This window comes from Anopheles stephensi, chromosome 3 (assembly GCF_013141755.1).
Source record: "Anopheles stephensi strain Indian chromosome 3, UCI_ANSTEP_V1.0, whole genome shotgun sequence".
Classification (NCBI taxonomy): domain Eukaryota; kingdom Metazoa; phylum Arthropoda; class Insecta; order Diptera; family Culicidae; genus Anopheles; species Anopheles stephensi.
Window position 1 is genome coordinate 8,451,601 of NC_050203.1, and position 19,624 is coordinate 8,471,224.

The 19,624-nt window shown below is 46.2% G+C and overlaps 1 protein-coding gene across 4 annotated transcripts in view; it reads right to left on the minus strand.

The window, feature by feature from the left end:
- Window positions 1-19,624, minus strand: part of LOC118510537 (glutamate receptor 1-like) — a 55,755-nt gene that overhangs the window by 16,469 nt on the left and 19,662 nt on the right. For all 4 annotated transcript variants that reach the window (XM_036052492.1, XM_036052494.1, XM_036052493.1 and 1 more), the window contains exons 4-5: window positions 17,725-17,982; window positions 2,035-2,288 (exon numbers count right to left, since the gene is read on the minus strand). In XM_036052492.1, coding sequence (XP_035908385.1) covers window positions 2,035-2,288; window positions 17,725-17,982 — 512 coding nt within the window. The remainder of the gene's footprint in view (window positions 1-2,034; window positions 2,289-17,724; window positions 17,983-19,624) is intronic.

Consider the following 19,624-nt stretch of genomic DNA (forward strand, 5'->3'; position numbering starts at 1 on the left):
CTTCCAGATGATTGAACCATTTAACGAGCGGTATAATGGGAAGTGTCTTATCCTAGGTCCATCCGGGGGTCGATTCTAAGCGCAACACCAATATCAACACACACACAAACTGTACTTGTGGTTGTGTAATATGAAGCCTTTTAATTGAAGACTACCTTCAAATAAACCACCGGAGTCAACCTGACCCTTGAATCCCTGGTTTCGTGCCGGTCGTGTCTAGAGTTTGCTTACGTTTAGGGAACACACCTTCTGTGTCGATGTATGCAAAACGCATTTAAAGTTTATGTTTATTTAATATCCTGGTGAAACGGATTCCATAAGACACTTTCGGAGGACAAAATGCTCTGATTTGAGATCTTGTAAAGTGGTCAAAAGGATTCGACAGCAATGGGCTTATAACGAAATGACAGTTAGGTTTATTTTAAGAACAATCGGCATTCAAGCTCAAATTAGTGGACAGAATCACGCCATGAAGGTAATCTCGTTGGAATCTCCCATAAATTGGTTAATGTTGTGGTGGAAATCCTCTCCACGGAGACAATATCTCACCTTTAAGATAGGGTTCAAGGGATGTGACCATGATCCTTGTTACATCTTGTCAACGATACTCACTCGAGAGTTAAACCTTAGCTCAGACTGTCATAAGTTTCTCAGATGATCTTTCATTCAAACTAGTTGCAACATTCGAAGATAAATCGCATCAAATAAAGCTTCAAGCATTCTCTATAATCATCCAAGGACGAAAACGCTCTCTGTCTTTAGTATATGATTGTCATTCTGTTCTTAGAGCTTCTGTTGGTTGCTACCTCCCGTCACTATTGTGATTGGCGTACTCATCGCTCTTGCTGAGAGTGAATTCGTGGATGTAACGTAGAGACACCGATTCACCTTTTCCCTTATACAACGAGCAATTATTTCTGACTGGCAGTAAGCACGCCAAGCTTTACCAGGACCAAAATGACAATAACTGTTTCTTGCCCTCAGAACGCACGCTATCATGGTGAACCGAGCGCTCGGCTTACGTACTCTGCCCTCGAAATAGGAGGTAATTTCATGCAATGTTAAACAGCCGGCTAGAGCAACCTCCAACAGCCTCCCGCTGCAATCCTACCGCTCGATAGTGCTACTAAAGGGAATATCTTACTCGCTTGCCTCTTGATGGGTTTACAACACCGGGGAACTGGCAATGAAACTAGCAGCCAGCAACGCATTAAAGGGGAAACTGCTGAAAAGCTCTCATCAATGTGCTCGCATCGGGCGTGAAAAGGGCATTAAATTTGATTTTGATGGCTTTCAGGGGATGCATTCGTACGAGAATGCGACGTATCAAAGCACTATCAAGAGAGCTGTGTTGGTGTGTAGGGTATTCGGTGCCCTTGAGTAATCCACAGCTCGACGGATTAAGCCGTACGGGTGATGAACGTTGGATAAGTGGGAAGGCATAAAATCAGTAATGCTAGTTTTACTGCCCACTGAGTTGCCCCCGTGTTATGCTCAGTGCTAGAAAAAGGAGCCGTGTAAGTTCCTTCCATCCTTGATTATCCGCCATGAGAATCGTGGGGTTGTTGGGGATTTCTTTGAATGTAGGATCACACCAGAGCAACAGAGCAATCACCGACCAACCACCGAGAATGTTGCACTTCTCCCTGCAGTTAGAACCCGTGGGAAGTTATTTTCCCCGTCGACTTGCTTCCAACGAACAACAACTCCTTCGAAATGAGATTGAGCGTCCGGACAGTGCAGCATCAGACCAAGGAAGCATGGGAAAAGGAAAGACGGGAAAACTAATCACAGCTTTCTATTATTAATACTCTACGAAATCAGTAACTGAGGCGAGCTGGAAACCGGAGACAATGGCACTGGATAAAGTGTCCCGCATCGACCTACGCAATCGGTGGCAAACTCAGAGTTCGATTTGTATGTAAATGTTTCCTACTCACTGGATGTGTCACCCTGTCAGAACATGGTAGAGCGAGAGAGGGAGAGAGAGGCCAGAACTACCTCAGCAGCAGAAAAGAAGAACGAAGCACTTACCAACCCACTCAACAGATAGTGGTAGGTCCGCTTGCCGAGCGTGATGTCCCGGACGTGACTGACCACGATGTCCTTGGCCAGCTCGGTACTACAGTCGAGGACGATGTGCTTCCGGGACCACCGGTTCAGCTCCTCGATGGTGCGCAGGAACTCTATCGCATCGCTCACGTTCGCTATCCGCTTGACCGTCTCGACGTGAAAGGTTTCGTTGCCTGGCCGCAGTCCCTGGTAGATCTGTTGCAGCCGCAGCAGGCCTGTGAGGATGAAAGGTATCGAAACAGAAAGAGATAAGTGTTAGAAGAGCACAATAAAATACACATACGGCTTTTCTTGTGTCCCAATCATCCATACAACAGAAAGAAGAGCTTCAGGAGCTTCGAGAGGGACAAGGCCTCACACCTCAAGTCCATTCAAGCGTCCCAAGGCGAACAGTGTGGCGAGAAGCAGGGACGCAAGGCGATGTTAATTGACAAGTGTAAAGGTAAAAGTGTCCTCTCCAGGGCGGCTTCATGAGGCCCATTAGGATGCGTATCCTTCCAATCATGCGGATCCAAGGCTCGGTTCGGTTCGGTGCGACTGAATGTGGGACAAATGGGCTTTACTCCGACACATCGGGCTTATGGCTCAAGGGTGACAAATGAAAATTGGCATACGTACAGAGAATAAATTGTATTGAATTAAAGCCTTAGGCAGTGTGTTTTCTTCCGTCGACCTCCGCCGAGACCGTAAAAGGATAAACCGGTAAAACCGAATAGGTGGATACAACCCGACGGAATCTGATAGACCGAGTTCCAGAGCGAACAAAAAACAAGTCCCCTTTGCGTTGAGTCTCGACTGCATCTCGGCTGCTTCCCGGTCTCGTTGGATGTTTCGAGAAAAAATGGAGCTCCTGACGGGTGACTCTTGGGAACAAAAGGGATCCCAGAAGGGCTTAGTGAACCTGTGCTAGAAAATGGTGTAAGGACCACGGCGGTTCTACCCAAGAGCGAATGAAATTCCAGTTTTACTTCCCCATGCGAAACTACTTTCACCGTTCTTGAGGATGGTTCTTTTTCGCTCTGGCCATTATCACCAGCGCTATTAAGATGAACGAGGCAGGCCAAGGAGGGGTGGAAACACTCGGTGGAAAACAATACTTGAATTCGAAGGTACGAGCATGGGTTTCGAGCGTCGAGTGAGCACAAAATGGGCAAGGGAGCATAGAAATAGACCAAGAAAAGCCCTGGGAAAATATAGCCGTTTACGCTTACTGCTGGAAATATTTTCTCGTATTCTGTCCAACTTCTCCTTTGGTGGAAGCCCAATTTTCTCGAGCAATGCTTCCGTAAGTGGCATCAGGCTTACCCGCAAAAGCTAATGCTGGTGCACGGAAGCGAAGGACATCGTGTGGCGCGTTAAAGAATATGAAAACGGAGTATGAGAGCAAAAGGGTTGATAAAGAATTTTCTCCGCTCGAGAGCTTCTGGAGCCGAAAGCAACTCGCTCGCTCGCTTACAGCAAAGAAATGAAAATTCACCGCCCAGGCGCACCGATGACTGCTTCCGGAACTCCGGAACGTAGCGTTCCGGGTGGAAGTATCACCAACATTCATACGTAATATCCGTGCATGACAAAATGAAATAAATTAAATTAAATTGAATTAAAAGTTGCTCAGCACGACGGCCAAAAGGGACGCGCGTGACCTTTTTCCCGGGGAGTCTTTCAGCTAAACACTAACAGCGCGCGGGAGTTAGAAAATGAGAAAATGAAACAAGAAACATAGAAGAGGGAAAATGGAAGGCCAAACCTCGAGAATAGATTGTTTGTAGAAAAAAGTTCATGCTTATAAGCAGGCTCGTGGTTGAATGATGTTGAAAAACATAAATTTGTGGTCGCGTTTGCGGTCTATGGCTTGCGGTCTATGTGACACCAGTGCTGTGAGGACTGGTTTTCCGGTTGAAGATTATTTAGATGTGATCTGATTTTTTCAGAAACTACATTATGAAAACTAACATCGATATACGTATTTGAAAAGGAGAGTATTACATACTAATATGATTTGGAAACATTCCTTCACAGAATCAAGTGTGAAAACCCGTCACCTGTTTCAAGCACGTGACGAAGGTTTATTCGGCGATTAATTAGACGATCGCGATTCGTGGCCGAGAGAAAAAGGAAAGCAAAACACTGCCACACGTTTGAAAATATCAATCACAGGCATACCTTACAAATACTTTCAGAAACGGCCGCCGTATCCCCAAGCGGCGGCCCGTTTGAACCCTTTTTTCCGAAGTAATTAAGATGAAATTGATTGAATCGGGAAGCATCAAAAGGACGTTTTAGATGTGCAAAACTTCCCGGAAGGATGGCGAAAATTGAGCGTGAAAATTTTGCATCGGGCGGTGTGTTTTTGTTTGGTGGGTCTGCTTCGAACAGCAATTTGGAGCCAGTTGGAAATCGGTGGATCGGTGGAGTTTTTCTTCCGTTTCTTCAATGCTTTGTCTGTCCTTCGTTTCTTGCTTTAGCTCCCTCTACTTCGTATCGTTACAGTTTTCCGCTTTGTTCTAGTTGGGCATTGACGCTTGAAGGTCGAAATGATTGATGAGTTTCGGTAACGAGTCCAGGTTGAAGATATTTAATTTAAGAAATTCTTTGCTAAGTAGAACATCGAACCGAGATAACAATTTGGGAAGAATTTCGTAAAAGTATTCGCTGGCTTGTTGGTTTCGGAAAGATCACAAAAAGGGTAGAAATTGCAATTAATAACGAAGCCTTGTCAACTTCACAAAATGTCAATTCAAGACAGGCTCTGGGGTCTAGAATAATGCGTTTGCTTCTAGAACGATGGTTATAAATTAAATTGTTAGCACGCCTATAGATTGAAGAGATATTGATTTAAAAGAATATCGGAAAGAATTCTCGTTACAAAGTATCAGAGTGTGTGTGTGTGTGTGTGTGGTGAAATAGATTCATCGAGTATTACAATCCTCGCAGCTCATCCTTGAGGTGTTCCGGGAAGGTTAGATACAAAAACAATGAATTCGTGCTGGGATTCGGAGTCTTATCGAATCCTGGAAACATCCTCAAATCGAATAACATCACAAATTCGAACCCACCAGCCCCTCCAATTCCAGGGACTCTCCAACACCATGCGTAGCCTCTGTGCTAGAATCACAAATCTCCCTATTACAGCGTACTTCGATCCCTTTGGTACAACCCAGCTTCGATGCGGAAACCGAGAACATCGCCTCACTGACATTGTCCCAGGAGTTCGGGAAACTCTCACTCTCTCCACCGAAACGTCCCTGTGACGGTGGTTTGAGCGTTGCCCTAATCCGGCTTTTTCAGCTTTGGTACTTCGCTTAACACCTCGACACTAGCTGTCGGAGGAGAAAAGTCCCCATCCCGCACAAAGTGTTCTCACACTCAACGCAGTGGATGAGGTGTCAATGATGCAGCGTAGATGTGCTACTGTGTAAGCTCGGTGCTATCAAGGGAAGAAGGAGAACCAAGAGGAAAAAACACACCCCAATTCTGCACGATAAAAACGATGGGGGGAAAGTTTTCGCTCGCAAATTTCCTTCCACGACACAGTAAAGCAAGGGCTTAGTATTTCGGGGAGAACCCTCGGATGGTGGGGGCAGAAGAAGAATTGCGGGATTATGGTCGGGAAAATAACGGATGAATGCGGGAAAGAGCTTATTTATTCGGTTGGACGACATTCTCATACTAATTACATCAGGCGAGAGAAAACACCGCACCAGCACCAGCAGAAGCAGCAGAACAACTGGCGACGACAACCATCAGATCACTGAGCAATGTGAGCGAGGCGTCAAGGTGTGTAAGTGTGCGTCTTGTGTCTCTGTGTGGGTTCCTGATCATCGGACGCTTTGTGTGTTTCGGTTTGCGAATGGTGTTTCCGGTGTGAAAAGTTGTTCCTTTCCCGAGCCCGAGAGTGTTGCACAAATGCAGCAGAATAGCATTGGTACATCCTTGCATAATGCACCCACATCCCATTGGACCAGGACCGAGCGGGCTTGCGAGGACCAATGCCTTATCTCGATGTGCTGTCGTGCATAAAACAAGGAAATGATGTACGAAACCAGTTGGAGTGCATGTGAGTGTGTGTGAGTGTAAGTGGTGCGTAGATAGGACCAAAGCCTTGTCTGCAAGGTAGGGAACATGTGGATCTGCCACAGACCGGAGATTATGTGCTGCGCCTTGCGGTTCAACATCACTGTGACTCCTGGCCACAGCCACAACTTTTCTACTGGTTCGTTGCAACAGTAGTTTCTATTTTCCCTCGGAAAATACGGTTAGGTGTCAGTTGGTTTTTTTTTGCTCTTCCTACTCTCAACTGATTAAACGTCCAACAACCAGCACCGATGATTGTAAAGGTCAGCCGGGACACCAAGCACCTCCCTTACAATAGCAAACCCGGCAAATGTGTCCGGCAGCATATTGTCTGGCTTGTGATAGCATTAGGTATTTATGTTAAACCCTCATATACTATTACGTTACACCGGTCGGTCGTTGCCCAGGACTAGCGAGGAACGACAATTTTCTCTCATAAATCAAAAAAGCTGCATCATTATCGTCTAAATCCTTGAAATACAGGTTGGAGGCTGTTGAGCGGTTGGTGGTGGGTCGGGCACGCTTCCTCCTAATGAAATCTAGAATAAAGATTAAACACGGCTCGTGTCGGTTCTTGGAGAAGGAGTTTAAGCACATAAGCTCTAGCCGGTGGAACAAATTTGCATACTGATCCTTTTGTGCGAATATGCTCCGGAGCCTTGTTATTGTTTCATTTGAGCCCGCAATTATAATGCAGTGCGGGAAGTTTGGGCGAGGTTTTGAAGAGGAGTTTTGCAGAGTTCCAGAGAAACATGGTAGCTCCGGCTTGTGAGGCATGTAGGTAAAGACTTGCTTTGTTACTTATCTCCTTACCCTAGAGACATGCGCAAAAACACATTTCGCGAACCAAAGAACATTAAATTAAGCAAACGATCGAAATTTGATTTGATATCTTGATGGGTTTTCTATAACGCTGTACGAGCTCGTGGGAACCCCTCTTCCCACAGAGAACCCGCCTCAGAGCCGGATCCAATATGTGTAATCCGAGCAACCTTTTTCGACCCCTTCACACCAAAGCGATAACGCTCTAGGGTTGAGAAGACTCTTCTATGGATCCGCTTGTTAACGCGATTTGTTGGAAGCAGCGCGGCCTGTAAGCATCATCTCTTGTTTGCCCGCTAGATAGGTTTTCCTTTCCCAAGCGCAAAAAAGTGCTCATCTTACGAATTTTATGAAGGCCGGCCGGCCCGTTTTCACTCCGTTGACCCTTCGGCGGGTAATGGTTGAGCGAAAGAAGAGGAGAAAAAAAGGGGCCAACCGTGCTGCATCCGGTGAGAAAGTGGGGCTGAGAAACAGCAAATGTCAACATAAAATCAACACTCGTGGCATCGTGCGCCATTTGGTGGTCCGGGTTGCCCTGCTCCGATAACGTTGCAATCCGAACAACCTTCGTCATATACATTTCTCACGCTTTAACTGTCCCCGTGATGTGTTGTCATGGTTGTTGGCATGTTGGCAAACAAACTTATGCTCGGAGGGAAATCGAATCCGGTGCGGTCTAAACAACGGCCCGCCCGCAACTTGCACACACACACACACACAAGTTTGCGGAGCTTTCGAAATTGGAAGCTTGGAAGCATCGGTCCCACCGAGCCGCACACATTTTGGTATGGTATGTGTGTGGTACATTCATTGTGGTGTCCCTCAAGACGAAACAGCGCGCGCTGCTGCTGGCAGGCAGCTCCGGACACAACAGCTCACACAAAAATCCACTCAAGCGTCAGCAGCCACGAGCGCGTGGTTGCTCGTGCCCGGGTTCACATGTCTCGGAGGCATCAGATATTCAAGTTGACGTGTGGCATAAGCACTGTTTTGTGCAAATAGAGACAAAATTTAAACAAGTTCTTATTTCACCACGAGAAGGACATTCAAATGCTGGGGAAGAAAGAGCTTTCTAGCTGTGCACTATTTGCCTTGGTTCTAGTGGTATCAGCTTGAAAGCGTATTGTGCTCTGAACAAATGCTAGCGTCCTGCCACTGGTTCTAAGCCAATCCTGATGTCCATACATGCAGCGGAACATCACGAGTTACAGCAAATGTAAGTCTCCTTTGAGTCAGGGCTTTTGTGCTGGTAAGTTAAACAAAATGGCTTGCCAAATCCACCGGTCATGTCCACTGTGGCGGTAGCTATGGAGCAAAGTTTTCTGGAAGCACGTGCCCGGACGATGAATGATGAGATGAGTCGTTTGACAGACGGGAGCAGGGTTCTGTTTGATCTGAAGAAAACCGATGCGTAGATGACGCTAGAGAGAGCTGCCGAGAAGAGCGTTCGCACCAGTAGTTGCTCGGGGTTTAATTAAGTTATCGGTTGTGCCGTTCACAGACACGCTAGCGTTAATGCACTCGGTTCGGTGGGAAAATATAGCACGGCTAAATTAGATCCCTTTAAAAGGGTAGAGGGCGCACCCCAGGCCGTCGTTTGTCTAACTGCGCGCGTCCAATTGGGTCACCGAGTGGAGACCGAGGCGCATTCGAGAGTGGTCTTTTTGTGAAACAGAAAACCCGAAAAGAAGAACACATCCCGTTCAAAGAACTCGACCACTAGTGGTGCAGAAGATGGTGGTCCATTCTCCGCCGTGAACGCGGTGGAGATCTTCGACTGCAGAAGAATAGACGGCAAAAAGACGGTCAATGAGCGGAAATTGAACCTGAAAGGTTTCGCTGCAAGTAATGAAATTCCTTTCCGTTGAATTCTGCTTGCCTGTTAGGGTCCTCGGCTGCCTGGTTGACGGGGTGAAAACGACGGTACAAAGAAAACACACACACACACACACACACACACACACACACACACACACACACACACTTCGATCGATAGTGATGTAGTGCTTGTGGCCACTGCTGTTCTGTCGCTTCGGTTTCGGAAACACAACATTCGAAAAAATATATATAAACACACACACACACACAAACATTTGCTGTTCGCGGGTGTGTTGTATGTTTTTCCTCTTGACCTTAGACCCTATTTTTGTTATATGTTTTGCTTTAAAAAAAAGTGCACACGTTCAACGCAGCTCTAACGCTCCAAAAGCACAGGTTCAATTCGGTTAAACTTTGTACCTTCTGGAGGGGAAAAACACGGGCTCGGAGAAAAACAATATGCTTTATACGGTTTGATTGGTTCATCGAACCGGATTGATGGATGGCAAGATATTTGAAGCATTTTTCCTGAGAAATGGCGTCGTCCGAATGCGTTTGAAATTCGTGGAAAGCGAGCTGGCTGGCTGTTACACGTGAACACTCGATTAGTGAAGCATGAAAGCTGAACTCGGCTTGTCGAAGTCAATGCGTAATGGATTTCCGGTTCGTGTGGAGATAGGTTTTCGATTGTTGACTTCATTTTGCAGGGTTATGTTGTATATTCAATTAAATTTAGCAAGAATTTTGAGAACATGAAAATGCTGGACATCTACTTTTTTAATTACTTTTGCTTATGACAATGACCGTTTAAATCGCTCGAATTTTCTATGATACTTGTGGCCTTTAAAGTAGCAACTCAAACAGGTTGGTATGTGATTTTCTTTTCGACTATCGCCAAAATGCTCCACAAAGCTCTTCCCATCAATTGGCCTTCAAACTGAATGTCTCAGCTGCAACATCCAAACAATCTTTGCTCCTTTGGCGACAACGGATCGCCTCATGCTCGTTGTTTTGCTGCATTGGTCCTGCAGAGCTTCATCTCGTTTAGACAAGCTGACTGGCATAAAACACACACACACACACACACACACACACACTCATGATAAACACACATGTATACAACCAGGCCAGGACACGATGCCAAAAATGGTCTTTGCGATGCACACGATACCCGGCAGCATGCTCCTGTCACTCGTCGCATCGAATCGGGGATGGTTGATTTAGTTGGTTTAACTGGATTGAGTTATCGACGCTTCCCTTTGGAGGACATCGTTTATCCTGCGCCCGGGATAGATACCCACCATTCAGCCGGGTACGAGCGTCTTTGTGGGGGTTTGGTTGGCTCGAGTGCAAAAGCCCAGAAGCTGGAGCTTTTTGTTTGATGATTTGTGAACAATTCTTCAAGCGTAGGGCATTCGGTACGGTGTGTTTCGGTTGTGAGTTTGCAATGCAATTTGCTCCATAATTGTAAACGAATGATGACATGTTTTGTTTTCCCGATCGCTTTTTGTCCACTGTGGAGCTCTCCTACGAAGGTTCCTGACGGAGCTACAGAATCCTACCGTGTTTTTGTAAAGGGACATTCGCATGCACCGAATTGTTTATATTTTGTGGCATCTTTAATTAAAACTTTTCAAAAACTTCACATTCACCGCCCGGGGAAACCTATGTCTTGCCATCGGGGTAAGGGTCCATAATTTGCACAACGATTTTACAACACCGTCCCAAGGTCCTTGGAGCACGGAGTGTGTGTGTGTGTGTGTTCCTGGTGCTCCCTCCAGATTTCAGCACACTCGGTGGAATGCTCAAGCTGGCTGGCTGGTCGGTTGGAATGTGGTCCAAATTTTGTGTAATCCTTCGCCTTTTGTGGCAACCGAGATCAAAAGCGGTACCACGTGCCAGCAGTGCCAGGCCAGTGTGGTAGGTGACCAAAGCACGAAGACATCGTTCGCATTCATCGACACGTAATCTGGTCCTTTTGGTCGTGTTGCTTCACTCGCTGTGTGTGTGCGTCTTTTTTCATGACCGTTTTCCTTGTCGTTGAACAGGAATGCTCGCCAGCCTTCTTCCGAGACTGTTGCATGTCGTGTCGGACTGGACCGGACCGACACGACACACACACACAAACACACGTTCTTGTAGTACAAGCGGAACAGTGATTTATCTAGGACGCTGCGGTTCTTGGGTTCCTTGGAGCAACTGCGGGGAGAGAGGGAATCAGGCAGGGAAAGCAGGAGTTTTGGATGGTTTTGATCTTCGCCCGCCCGGAATGCCGAATGGGACCGGTAATGGGGAAAGTTTGGTACGCCCACCTTTGCGGCCAGCCCTTGTGCAATATCCTGGCTGGCGCTGGAGCAAGATTGGGAAGAAAATATTGCCGGTTCGCCGGATGCGGTTTTTGAGGAAAGTTTGAGGTTAGAGCATAAAGCTCCACATCTAATCATCCTGTTCTTTGCTCCCCTTTTGCGTTTCCGTGGCAGTTGTGATAAGTTTTACAGTGGCCTGTCCCAGATCACCACATCAGATACCGACCGGGCCCGGCACCTTGGCTCCTCTAAAGAGCAGCAGCAGCATCAAGCTTCCCTACCAACACTTACGGGCTTTGGCAGCAAATTTCACTCAAGTATGTGGTAGATGGCCCTCCATTCCTGGTCTCCCAGCTTTCCCTCGCCCTTCCCACCCCACGCGAGTGTATCGAGCGACATCAAAGATGTAAAGTTTTCATATTATTATATTTCTGATTACCTTCATTCACAATGCCACCCGCGTTCTCGTTGCGTAGTGTGTGTGTGTGTGCTGCATAGCCCATCTCACCACCCCATTACGTGCGCCGTGAGCTTGCGGAAAGTATTTGTCAATGGGCTCTTTACGCCCGGCTTGCACATGAGAGAGCGAAGGATATTAAATACCATTACCGGCCCGTTTCAGTGCCGTACATGTAGAGCCGGTGTGTGTAATGAATATTAAAAACCGCAGGAAAAACCGGGCAACGGACAGGAGCACAAATTAGTCTCGCAACAGCACAGTCACTCGCAGCCATTTGCCTTTCGCACCAACCTTTCGTTTGTTGCGTATCGTGTTGGAAGGCCCTTGCTAAGCCCCCTTTTAGCTTGTGCGTGACACAAATGCATCGGGGAAGATGTATGCATGAAGAATGTTGCCTTGTATACGGGGTGAAATAAATTGTAATTCTTTCCCCGGAAGAGTTCGCGAGCAAACTTCACAATGAAAAACGGGTTTTTTCCTCCATGAGCTTTCTTTCCAAACTCCGGAAGTATTTGAAGGGAAAATTTGCTTCCATAAGCCGTGAATCATAGGCAGTAGGGAGTGTTTTTGGTTTTGGGAAAGCCCTGAAAACACGGCTACATAGGCGTGGATCGCAGGGCCGGGAATGTTTTGTAGCACTTTAAGAACCCCTTGGCTTCGTGGAACTCACGCGTACGGAGATGAATCAATTTAACGATGATTTATTTAGCAGCTAATGTCACGGATAACGTGGCACTGAGCGGGAAACTGTTTATGCAAAGCTTTCATCTTATCTCAGTAGTTTCATCGGCTTGTTTTTTTTTTTATTTCTGGTGTGTGGTTTGTGTTTGGTGCCTGCAAACATGAGTTATGAACGGAACGAGATTAGACTGGTACTAAATTTACATAATTCTTCAGCACCAGCTTCAGCAAACCACATTTCCCAGGCTCCGTAACTCCTAACTACCATGACAAGCCCTCATGAGTGATGTGCGTGTGTGTGTGTGTGGGCTTATAGAACGGCGTCGTCCTCGTCTTATCGGCAACCTGAAGCAATAAAAGTTATGGTATTAAGCTCTTCCAACCAACGGGAGCGCGTGTGTGGCACGTCCCGGTACTAGGCCATCACAATTTGTAGAAATTTGACTTTATCAACCGCTGATGATCTGTCACAAAGTATGGAAACGTGTTTTCATTATCTACGATTTTTCAGTTTGGCCCGCCACCGTTTTCTGAAGTATAGAATCCTGTGGCGTTTCAATTCCACCGAAATCTGTCCCGCACCACGCATGTGTTTCAGCCCCAGCTCGTGTTGAACAACAACGGCACGGCACGCATCACGTCATGTTTGGAGTATGTAAGCGTGATGGCTCACAGCGGGAAAAGCGTATGGGAAGCAGCGCTCGGTGTAGAATGGGGATGTGCAGTACATAAATCATGGCACCGATATGTTTAACATAAAACTACAATAAATATTGGAAAATGATGGCCATTTCCTGGAGTGTGGGGGATTCTCGCTATCAGCGCCACACTCAACCAGTGCTGGCGCTATGGCATCCGGGGGTGGATGAATGAGGAGATTTATGTATGCAGGGTGTGTGCGTCAGTACGTCAAGCTTTTTGAAGGCAACTGGTGTTATCTAGGGTGTAGTGCTTTTGCGTCTTAACGTTTCAATACCCGGCACTTGGCAGCCTCAAGCAGCATCCCATCCTGTCATTTGCTTTATTCGAGAGGGATGTTCCGATCGTATTGGTGTCCCATAAGTTAATTTGAGTCTTATAAAAATGAATGAATGAGCTATTCATTTGCGAGAGGAAGAGGATATTTGAAGCTTATAAAGTTGCGTTAATGTGTGCTCATTCAGACAAGCGATATTGATCATCTTTCACCATCTAGGAGGCACGCTTAAAGAGGATTGATTTTATAGCAACATGCCATAATGAAGCTGACAGAATTTAAAGGATGCATTGTATTGTCTACTGTACCGGAGGGTTGAATAATAAGTATGCGAGACGACCCTCCGTGGCAACATTCTTGGTGGCGCATGCCAGCGAGCTCATCTGTGGATTTAAATTAATGCAGAGTGAACAGCTCCGAGAATGGAAGCGCGCCGTCGTTCCTACAACCGCACGGCATGGTGTGCAGCTAGTGCTAAAGTTTATATTGTTTCTGCTAAGTGTTAATCACGACTCTTCACCGAACATCACATGCATTTAACAGACCGGGCCCAAAAGACCATCCCAACCGTGCCCTTCGCCTTACGCCAGCTTTCTCCCCTTTCATATGTCACCGTAAAACGTTTCTTCAATGCGCACTGTCACTTCAAAAGTCATCACTCGCTTTCTGCGGGCTTCTCAGCATGAAACGAGAAGGTTTGTCCAAAAACGGAGAGCAAAGCTGAACTGGGAGCAGGGGTTTTGGGCGGGCAGGGAACACTATAGCACCATTCAGCGACTGCTATTCATCTACTTCAGAGTGCCATACATTCACATTCGAGCGTTTGATGAAGATGAATGCGGCCCGCTTGGGATATTGCAGGATCTGCTCGGCTGCTAATGTCATTTGACGTTAGAAGGTTCCGCATTTGTATATGTGTGGTGATGATGGTGTGTCTTTTCCTACGCATGTGGCCCTCACCAGTGCTCTACACTAGACACAAAAGGACACCCGGAACTTCTGAAGAAGACCGGCCGGTCGATGGTGCAATCGCGAAGGCAATGTAATCTGGAGCGCATTGGGTGGTACTACCTGGCTGGTGGTACCTGGTTGGTCATATTTTTCATGCTTCCTTCCTTCAAAGCCTTCAAAGCCGGAACTGCCACTCGTGCAAACCCGGCACAAGTCCGGGCCTGCCCGCGTACTGTGATGCTTAATGTTTGCATTTATTCTTGGTCCGTGTTTTCTTTTCATCTCGCACTGCTAACAATCTTTGGAAAGTACGCACGAGTCCTTGAGTGACGCGAACAGCAAAAGCAACCCAGGGAAGAAGAGGGTCGTATCTGCAGTCTAAACCATTGCCCACCAGTCGGCTGGGACCGAGCGAGGGAATAGAGGGAGGCAAGGACAAATGAGAAATACTTTGCACTTGGAGCGTTTATATTTTAGACCCTTTTTGCTTCGGTCTAGGCAGGTTCCCGCCGATGACTTTTGGGGTTTTTGACAGGTCGAGAGTGGTGGACAGATGGAGCGGGCTAGAAGCAGAAGCTGCAGTAGCAATAAATTTCATTCGCTTTTGGAACTGTAAACTAGAGTTCGGTCTGCAGTGGAGTGGATCATCCACTATGGGACAGTTCCGAGGATTTCAAAATATTATAGCAGGGATGAGAGTGTCTTGTTTTGTTTCAAAAACAAAAAGCTCTCAACTCGAAAGAAAGAAAGCAGAGCAAGAAACAAATGAAGAAGTAGACAAGAACTGGTTGATATTCCTCACCACGAGTGCATCGTATTTTTCTTCGGCAGACATATTTCACATGCCAACACTCAGTCAGTTAACGTACGAAACAAAACAAGCAGCGAGAAGCGACTGCAGGCTCCCGCTTTTTCCTGCTTTAAAAAAGTTTTTCAGCTCCTCACACCAACAAGCACGGCCAAAAGTTCATCTGCAAAAGAAGGCAAAACAATCTACTTAAACAGTACGCACCAGGGCACAGCGCTGTGATTTATCAGGAAGCAACAACGGCAGCACAGGCAAGCCAGAAGAAGCTGGGACAAACTCGGTGCTGCGGAAAAAACAGTTTCCCGGGGTGGCTTTCCCCACACTTTCGCTTCCACCCGGGGGAAATGAAATTTGTCCACTGACGGAAGACTTGCAAAACTTCGGTGCACTCTGTCGCAGCGCCCTAGTCCCAAGGTTCAAAATGGGAAGGCTATGGGACAAAATTGCAGTAAACCGTGTGATGAGTGCCAGGGCTCGGGAATCATGGAATATTAAATCCGTGTACACAGTGCGATGGGTGGCGCGGTGTGGAAGGATGTCCTGCCCGGTTGTTGCACCAGTTCCGGAGCTTAACTAGGTCGGGACCGGGCAAAACGGGCGCTACGGTAGCAGTGACAGAGGTTTGGCAGGAAATTATGCATTCGCATTCGGGAACCCTGTCGTCACCAGCATAACCGCTCAGGCGGGTGTTCTTTTCACTTGCAGGCGCTTCTGTTACGGACGGATGGTTGGAGAGGATTTCCCAGGGCCAGCAGTCATTGCGTTTGCCGATGCAAGTAATGTGAGCCGGGTGTTTTTTGCATATTTATATCAGTGGCCAGAATTATCTTCCAACCGGACAAGAGCGCAAAAGGTAAGAGCTGTATCTTTGCAAGCATAAACTTAAGATAAAACAGAACAAGTTTGACAGCCATTCGAGATTAATAGAAGGCAACGCAAGCACTCTAATGTTTCTTTTATTTCCAATTGCATCACGAACAAATCAACAAATAGATCCTAAAATTGGAGCGGGAAAATAATTGCCCCACACGGCAGTTCTTCGATTGCTTGCTGGCGGACGATAAAACTGCTTCCTTTACGATCCCTTTTACGGGTGATCGATTGGAAACGGGTCGAGTTGGTGCAATGAAATGATGAAACAATTATTCGACTTCTCTCGGTGGATTTCAGCCCTCCTGCAATCGCTTACTCCCTCCGGTGTTGGTGGTTTACCCACAGAAAAGGGAAAATAAACTTTCATCCACGAACGGATCACTTCTCGGAGGTACAACGGGTTGGTGCCCACGGGTTTGTTGGTTGTCTGGTGCAAGTTATAGAGTGTAGCAGCTTCCGAAGCTACAGTTTGGTAGTTTGATCGGTTGCACCAGCTAGGAGAGAATATTTATTGAGAGCATGTATTTTTAAGGCCTCAATCGCCGGTATCGTGGTTTCAGGGCAAGAAAACTTCACTCGGTAGGAATTTATGGCCGATGAAAGTTGTTCCTCCGGATTGTTTCATTCTGTTGCACTGATGCAGTGGTGGGAAAGGCTTGCAAAATGGGGAAAAGCCGGCTGAACTTCATTGAGAGGTTGGGTTGGACTGGGCAATCCAAGAGCCAACCACTGGACTTCGTCTTTCGATCGGTGTTTTGACACAGTCTGCATATGATAGGAATGAAATTGGATGTCAGTGCGGTGGATTGTGGAGGCTTGTAGAGGCACATTGGAATCATACATAGTCGCATTGCATGATGAACAGGTTGATATTGGAAGAAAATATTATTCCCATATGCTGTGGTGTATCTACCTTGTCTAATCATTAACAAACAGACGGTACCTTGTTGCGTGGAGCATTTCATATTTATAGTTTAAATCATCGTTCTGGGAGACGGCAAGGAAATAATGTTCTTCCGAATTTCAAATTATTAACTCTTTTGTAAGGCTCAGTTCAATATCCACATCCATGGGATAGAATAAAATGATCTTAATCAATACATTGGATTAAAGCAAAACGAAGGATGATCGATATTTGTTCTTTTACCCTGCATGTATAAAAACCAAATGCAGCCTGCCTTGTTCACAAGCAACGGTTGAACCGTTCAATCGATAGAAAAAGAGTTCACAAGGCATTGTGTGTTGTGGCTGATTGCTGTTCGCTCATATTACCAGCGCACTTAGTATCGGTTTCAGAAGAATCATGCATCTTCAATCTCTAGCTTGATGGAGATAATGTATCCTCTCAGCCATAGATGACTCAGTTCTATACACTAGATTTCGAAGTATTTTTTGTGATAGTAGACTAACACTGGATCTCTCAAGTTCATAAAACAATGAAGTTCGATGAGAAGTACTGTTGGCCATGCCTTGTTGGAAAAGATATTCATACATGAGATTCGTAGTGATGGATGGATTTGAAGATTAAACATTCAAACTACTATTTTAAACGATATTTCAAGTAAACACTACTGTTCTTCAATACAAGTTTAACATAAAGGCGTTCTTCAAAACCAGACTTGCATCAGATATTATCTCATAGCTATCGGCCATATTCCGGTATGCGTGAAATTGTTAATCTAATAAATTCCCTTCCGGAGTATTTCATAACCCGCAGCGCACGCTGTTTTATGAGGCTGGTGTAGACATGCCATGCCGAGCACAACACCAACTCTCTTCACCCCCCAAGATTGACACGTCTTCTTGACACCGATGACGATAGTGTGCACTTCATGATGCCTCAGGGCAACGCGTAAGAAAAGAAAAGCCTACGCCAACTTACCGTCGTGCGAGTCGTACATGTAGATGATCCGATCCCAGCCGTAGTACCGCACCGTATCGATGATGGCCTGATAGTAGTCGGGCCGCATGCTGATGGCAAAGTCGAGGAAGCCGGACGACGGGGTGAGCACCTTCTCCGGGAACCAGGGCGTCACGAACGGCATCTGGAAGGTGTTGCTGTACGAGTGCAGCGTGTCGAAGGAATCGGGCGAGACGGCTCCCAGCATGGCGAACACGCCACGGGAAAATTGGTTGCAAACTGCGTGGAAGAAAACAGAGACGGAACAGCGAACGATACAGTGTTAGTGGATGTTTGATAAATTTACTACTTCGCGTCACGTGAGACATTTACGGATGATCAAAAGTTAGCTGGATGGGGCCGAGCTTAAATGAAAACAGCGTGCCGAAACATAAAACGAAGCTGAAATGGAAGTTCTTGCGAGTAAATAAGTTTTCATCAACTGCGACACAGGTGCTTCGGCGTAGGCTGAGGTAATATTGTAAGACAAATTGAATTATTATCCAAACATTCAGCCTGAAATGAGGCCTTCTCCCCTCTTTCTCTCCCATACGAATCATTCCAGGGATGGTAAAGGGCTCGGTGATGTTTTTCTCCGAGGCTTAGGACATTGATGCACGCCACACGAGCTGAAGAAGCGGTAGAAAATAATCCCATTACCGTGTTCACGCTCTCCATTTATGCCTGGGAATTACCGTATTACGGATGTGTTCTGGATGTGCTGTTGGGACTGTGTGTCGGCAACATCATCAACAAACCCCACTTTGCACCACATAACGCGCTGATGAAACAATATTATATGCCTCCGGAGGTTTCGATCCGTTCGGGTCGATGGGATCGATTTTATTGAATTGTCGCGGAGCGTAATTTGGCAGTTTGATTAGCAGGATAAGTCTGCTGCAGGATGATGTTGAAGTTGTTGGAGGAACTTAATTGAACTACAGTACTTGGTGGTTTATGAGCTGTTTTGGTAAAATGTAATGGAAAGTGATTAGAAAATATGGTCATGGGGGGTCTTGTCTATGTTTGAGGTATTCTCGTAGAGCATAAACATGAGTCATTGAATATCTTCTGTATTATAACACAAGTAAGCTTTTATTAGCCATGCCTCAAATAAACGAGATTTAAAATTAGAAACAAACGAACTGTTTCAGCACACTGTTCTACCGTGAAATTTATAACTTCCAGCAGACTGATAATTAAACAAGAAACCCTCTTATCTGCTTCTTCCTTTCCGTGTGCATCGTTAAAGTGGCGAACAAAGCGCACCGCATAAATTATAAACCCTTAATTGCTTTTGGGGGAGCCCGAGAAAGCCTCACGGAAAACTCTTTTGTTCATGTGCTCGTTATTCAATTAATGCAAAACAAGATGCCTAAATTTAATTTCATTTGCTTTGAGCACTGGGCGACGGTTGTCTCGCACCGGGAAAGTATGTATCCGTAAGGAGCATGTATCCAATATTTTCATTGCCATGCGTTACTCGGTTCGTTTCTCCTTTTTCTGCCAGAGACGAGCTTTCGTTCCGCTCGACAAACACGCGGGCCGGGCTGGAAGAATTCAATTTATTTCTTCGCTCGTTTTGGCAAAACATTCGCTCAAACCGTGTGCAAACTCACATGAAGTGCTAGGCTGAAGCGGGCTTGGTTCGTTCGAAGAGCGTTCTTTTGCCGGAAAACTGTCTCGTAGGTTTTCATTATATATTATTGTTTTGTTTGTGAGGCAACTTAAAACATTGGCACTCAAGAGAGAGCGTTTTAGCATCGATTCATCGCCACCCTTTTCTTGTTTTGTTGGTTGGAAGTGGTGTTGAGGCGGTGGAGTTGAATGTTATTTTCGTGTGTGACGGTTAAGTTTCGCTGGAGGAAAGAAGCGATGGGAG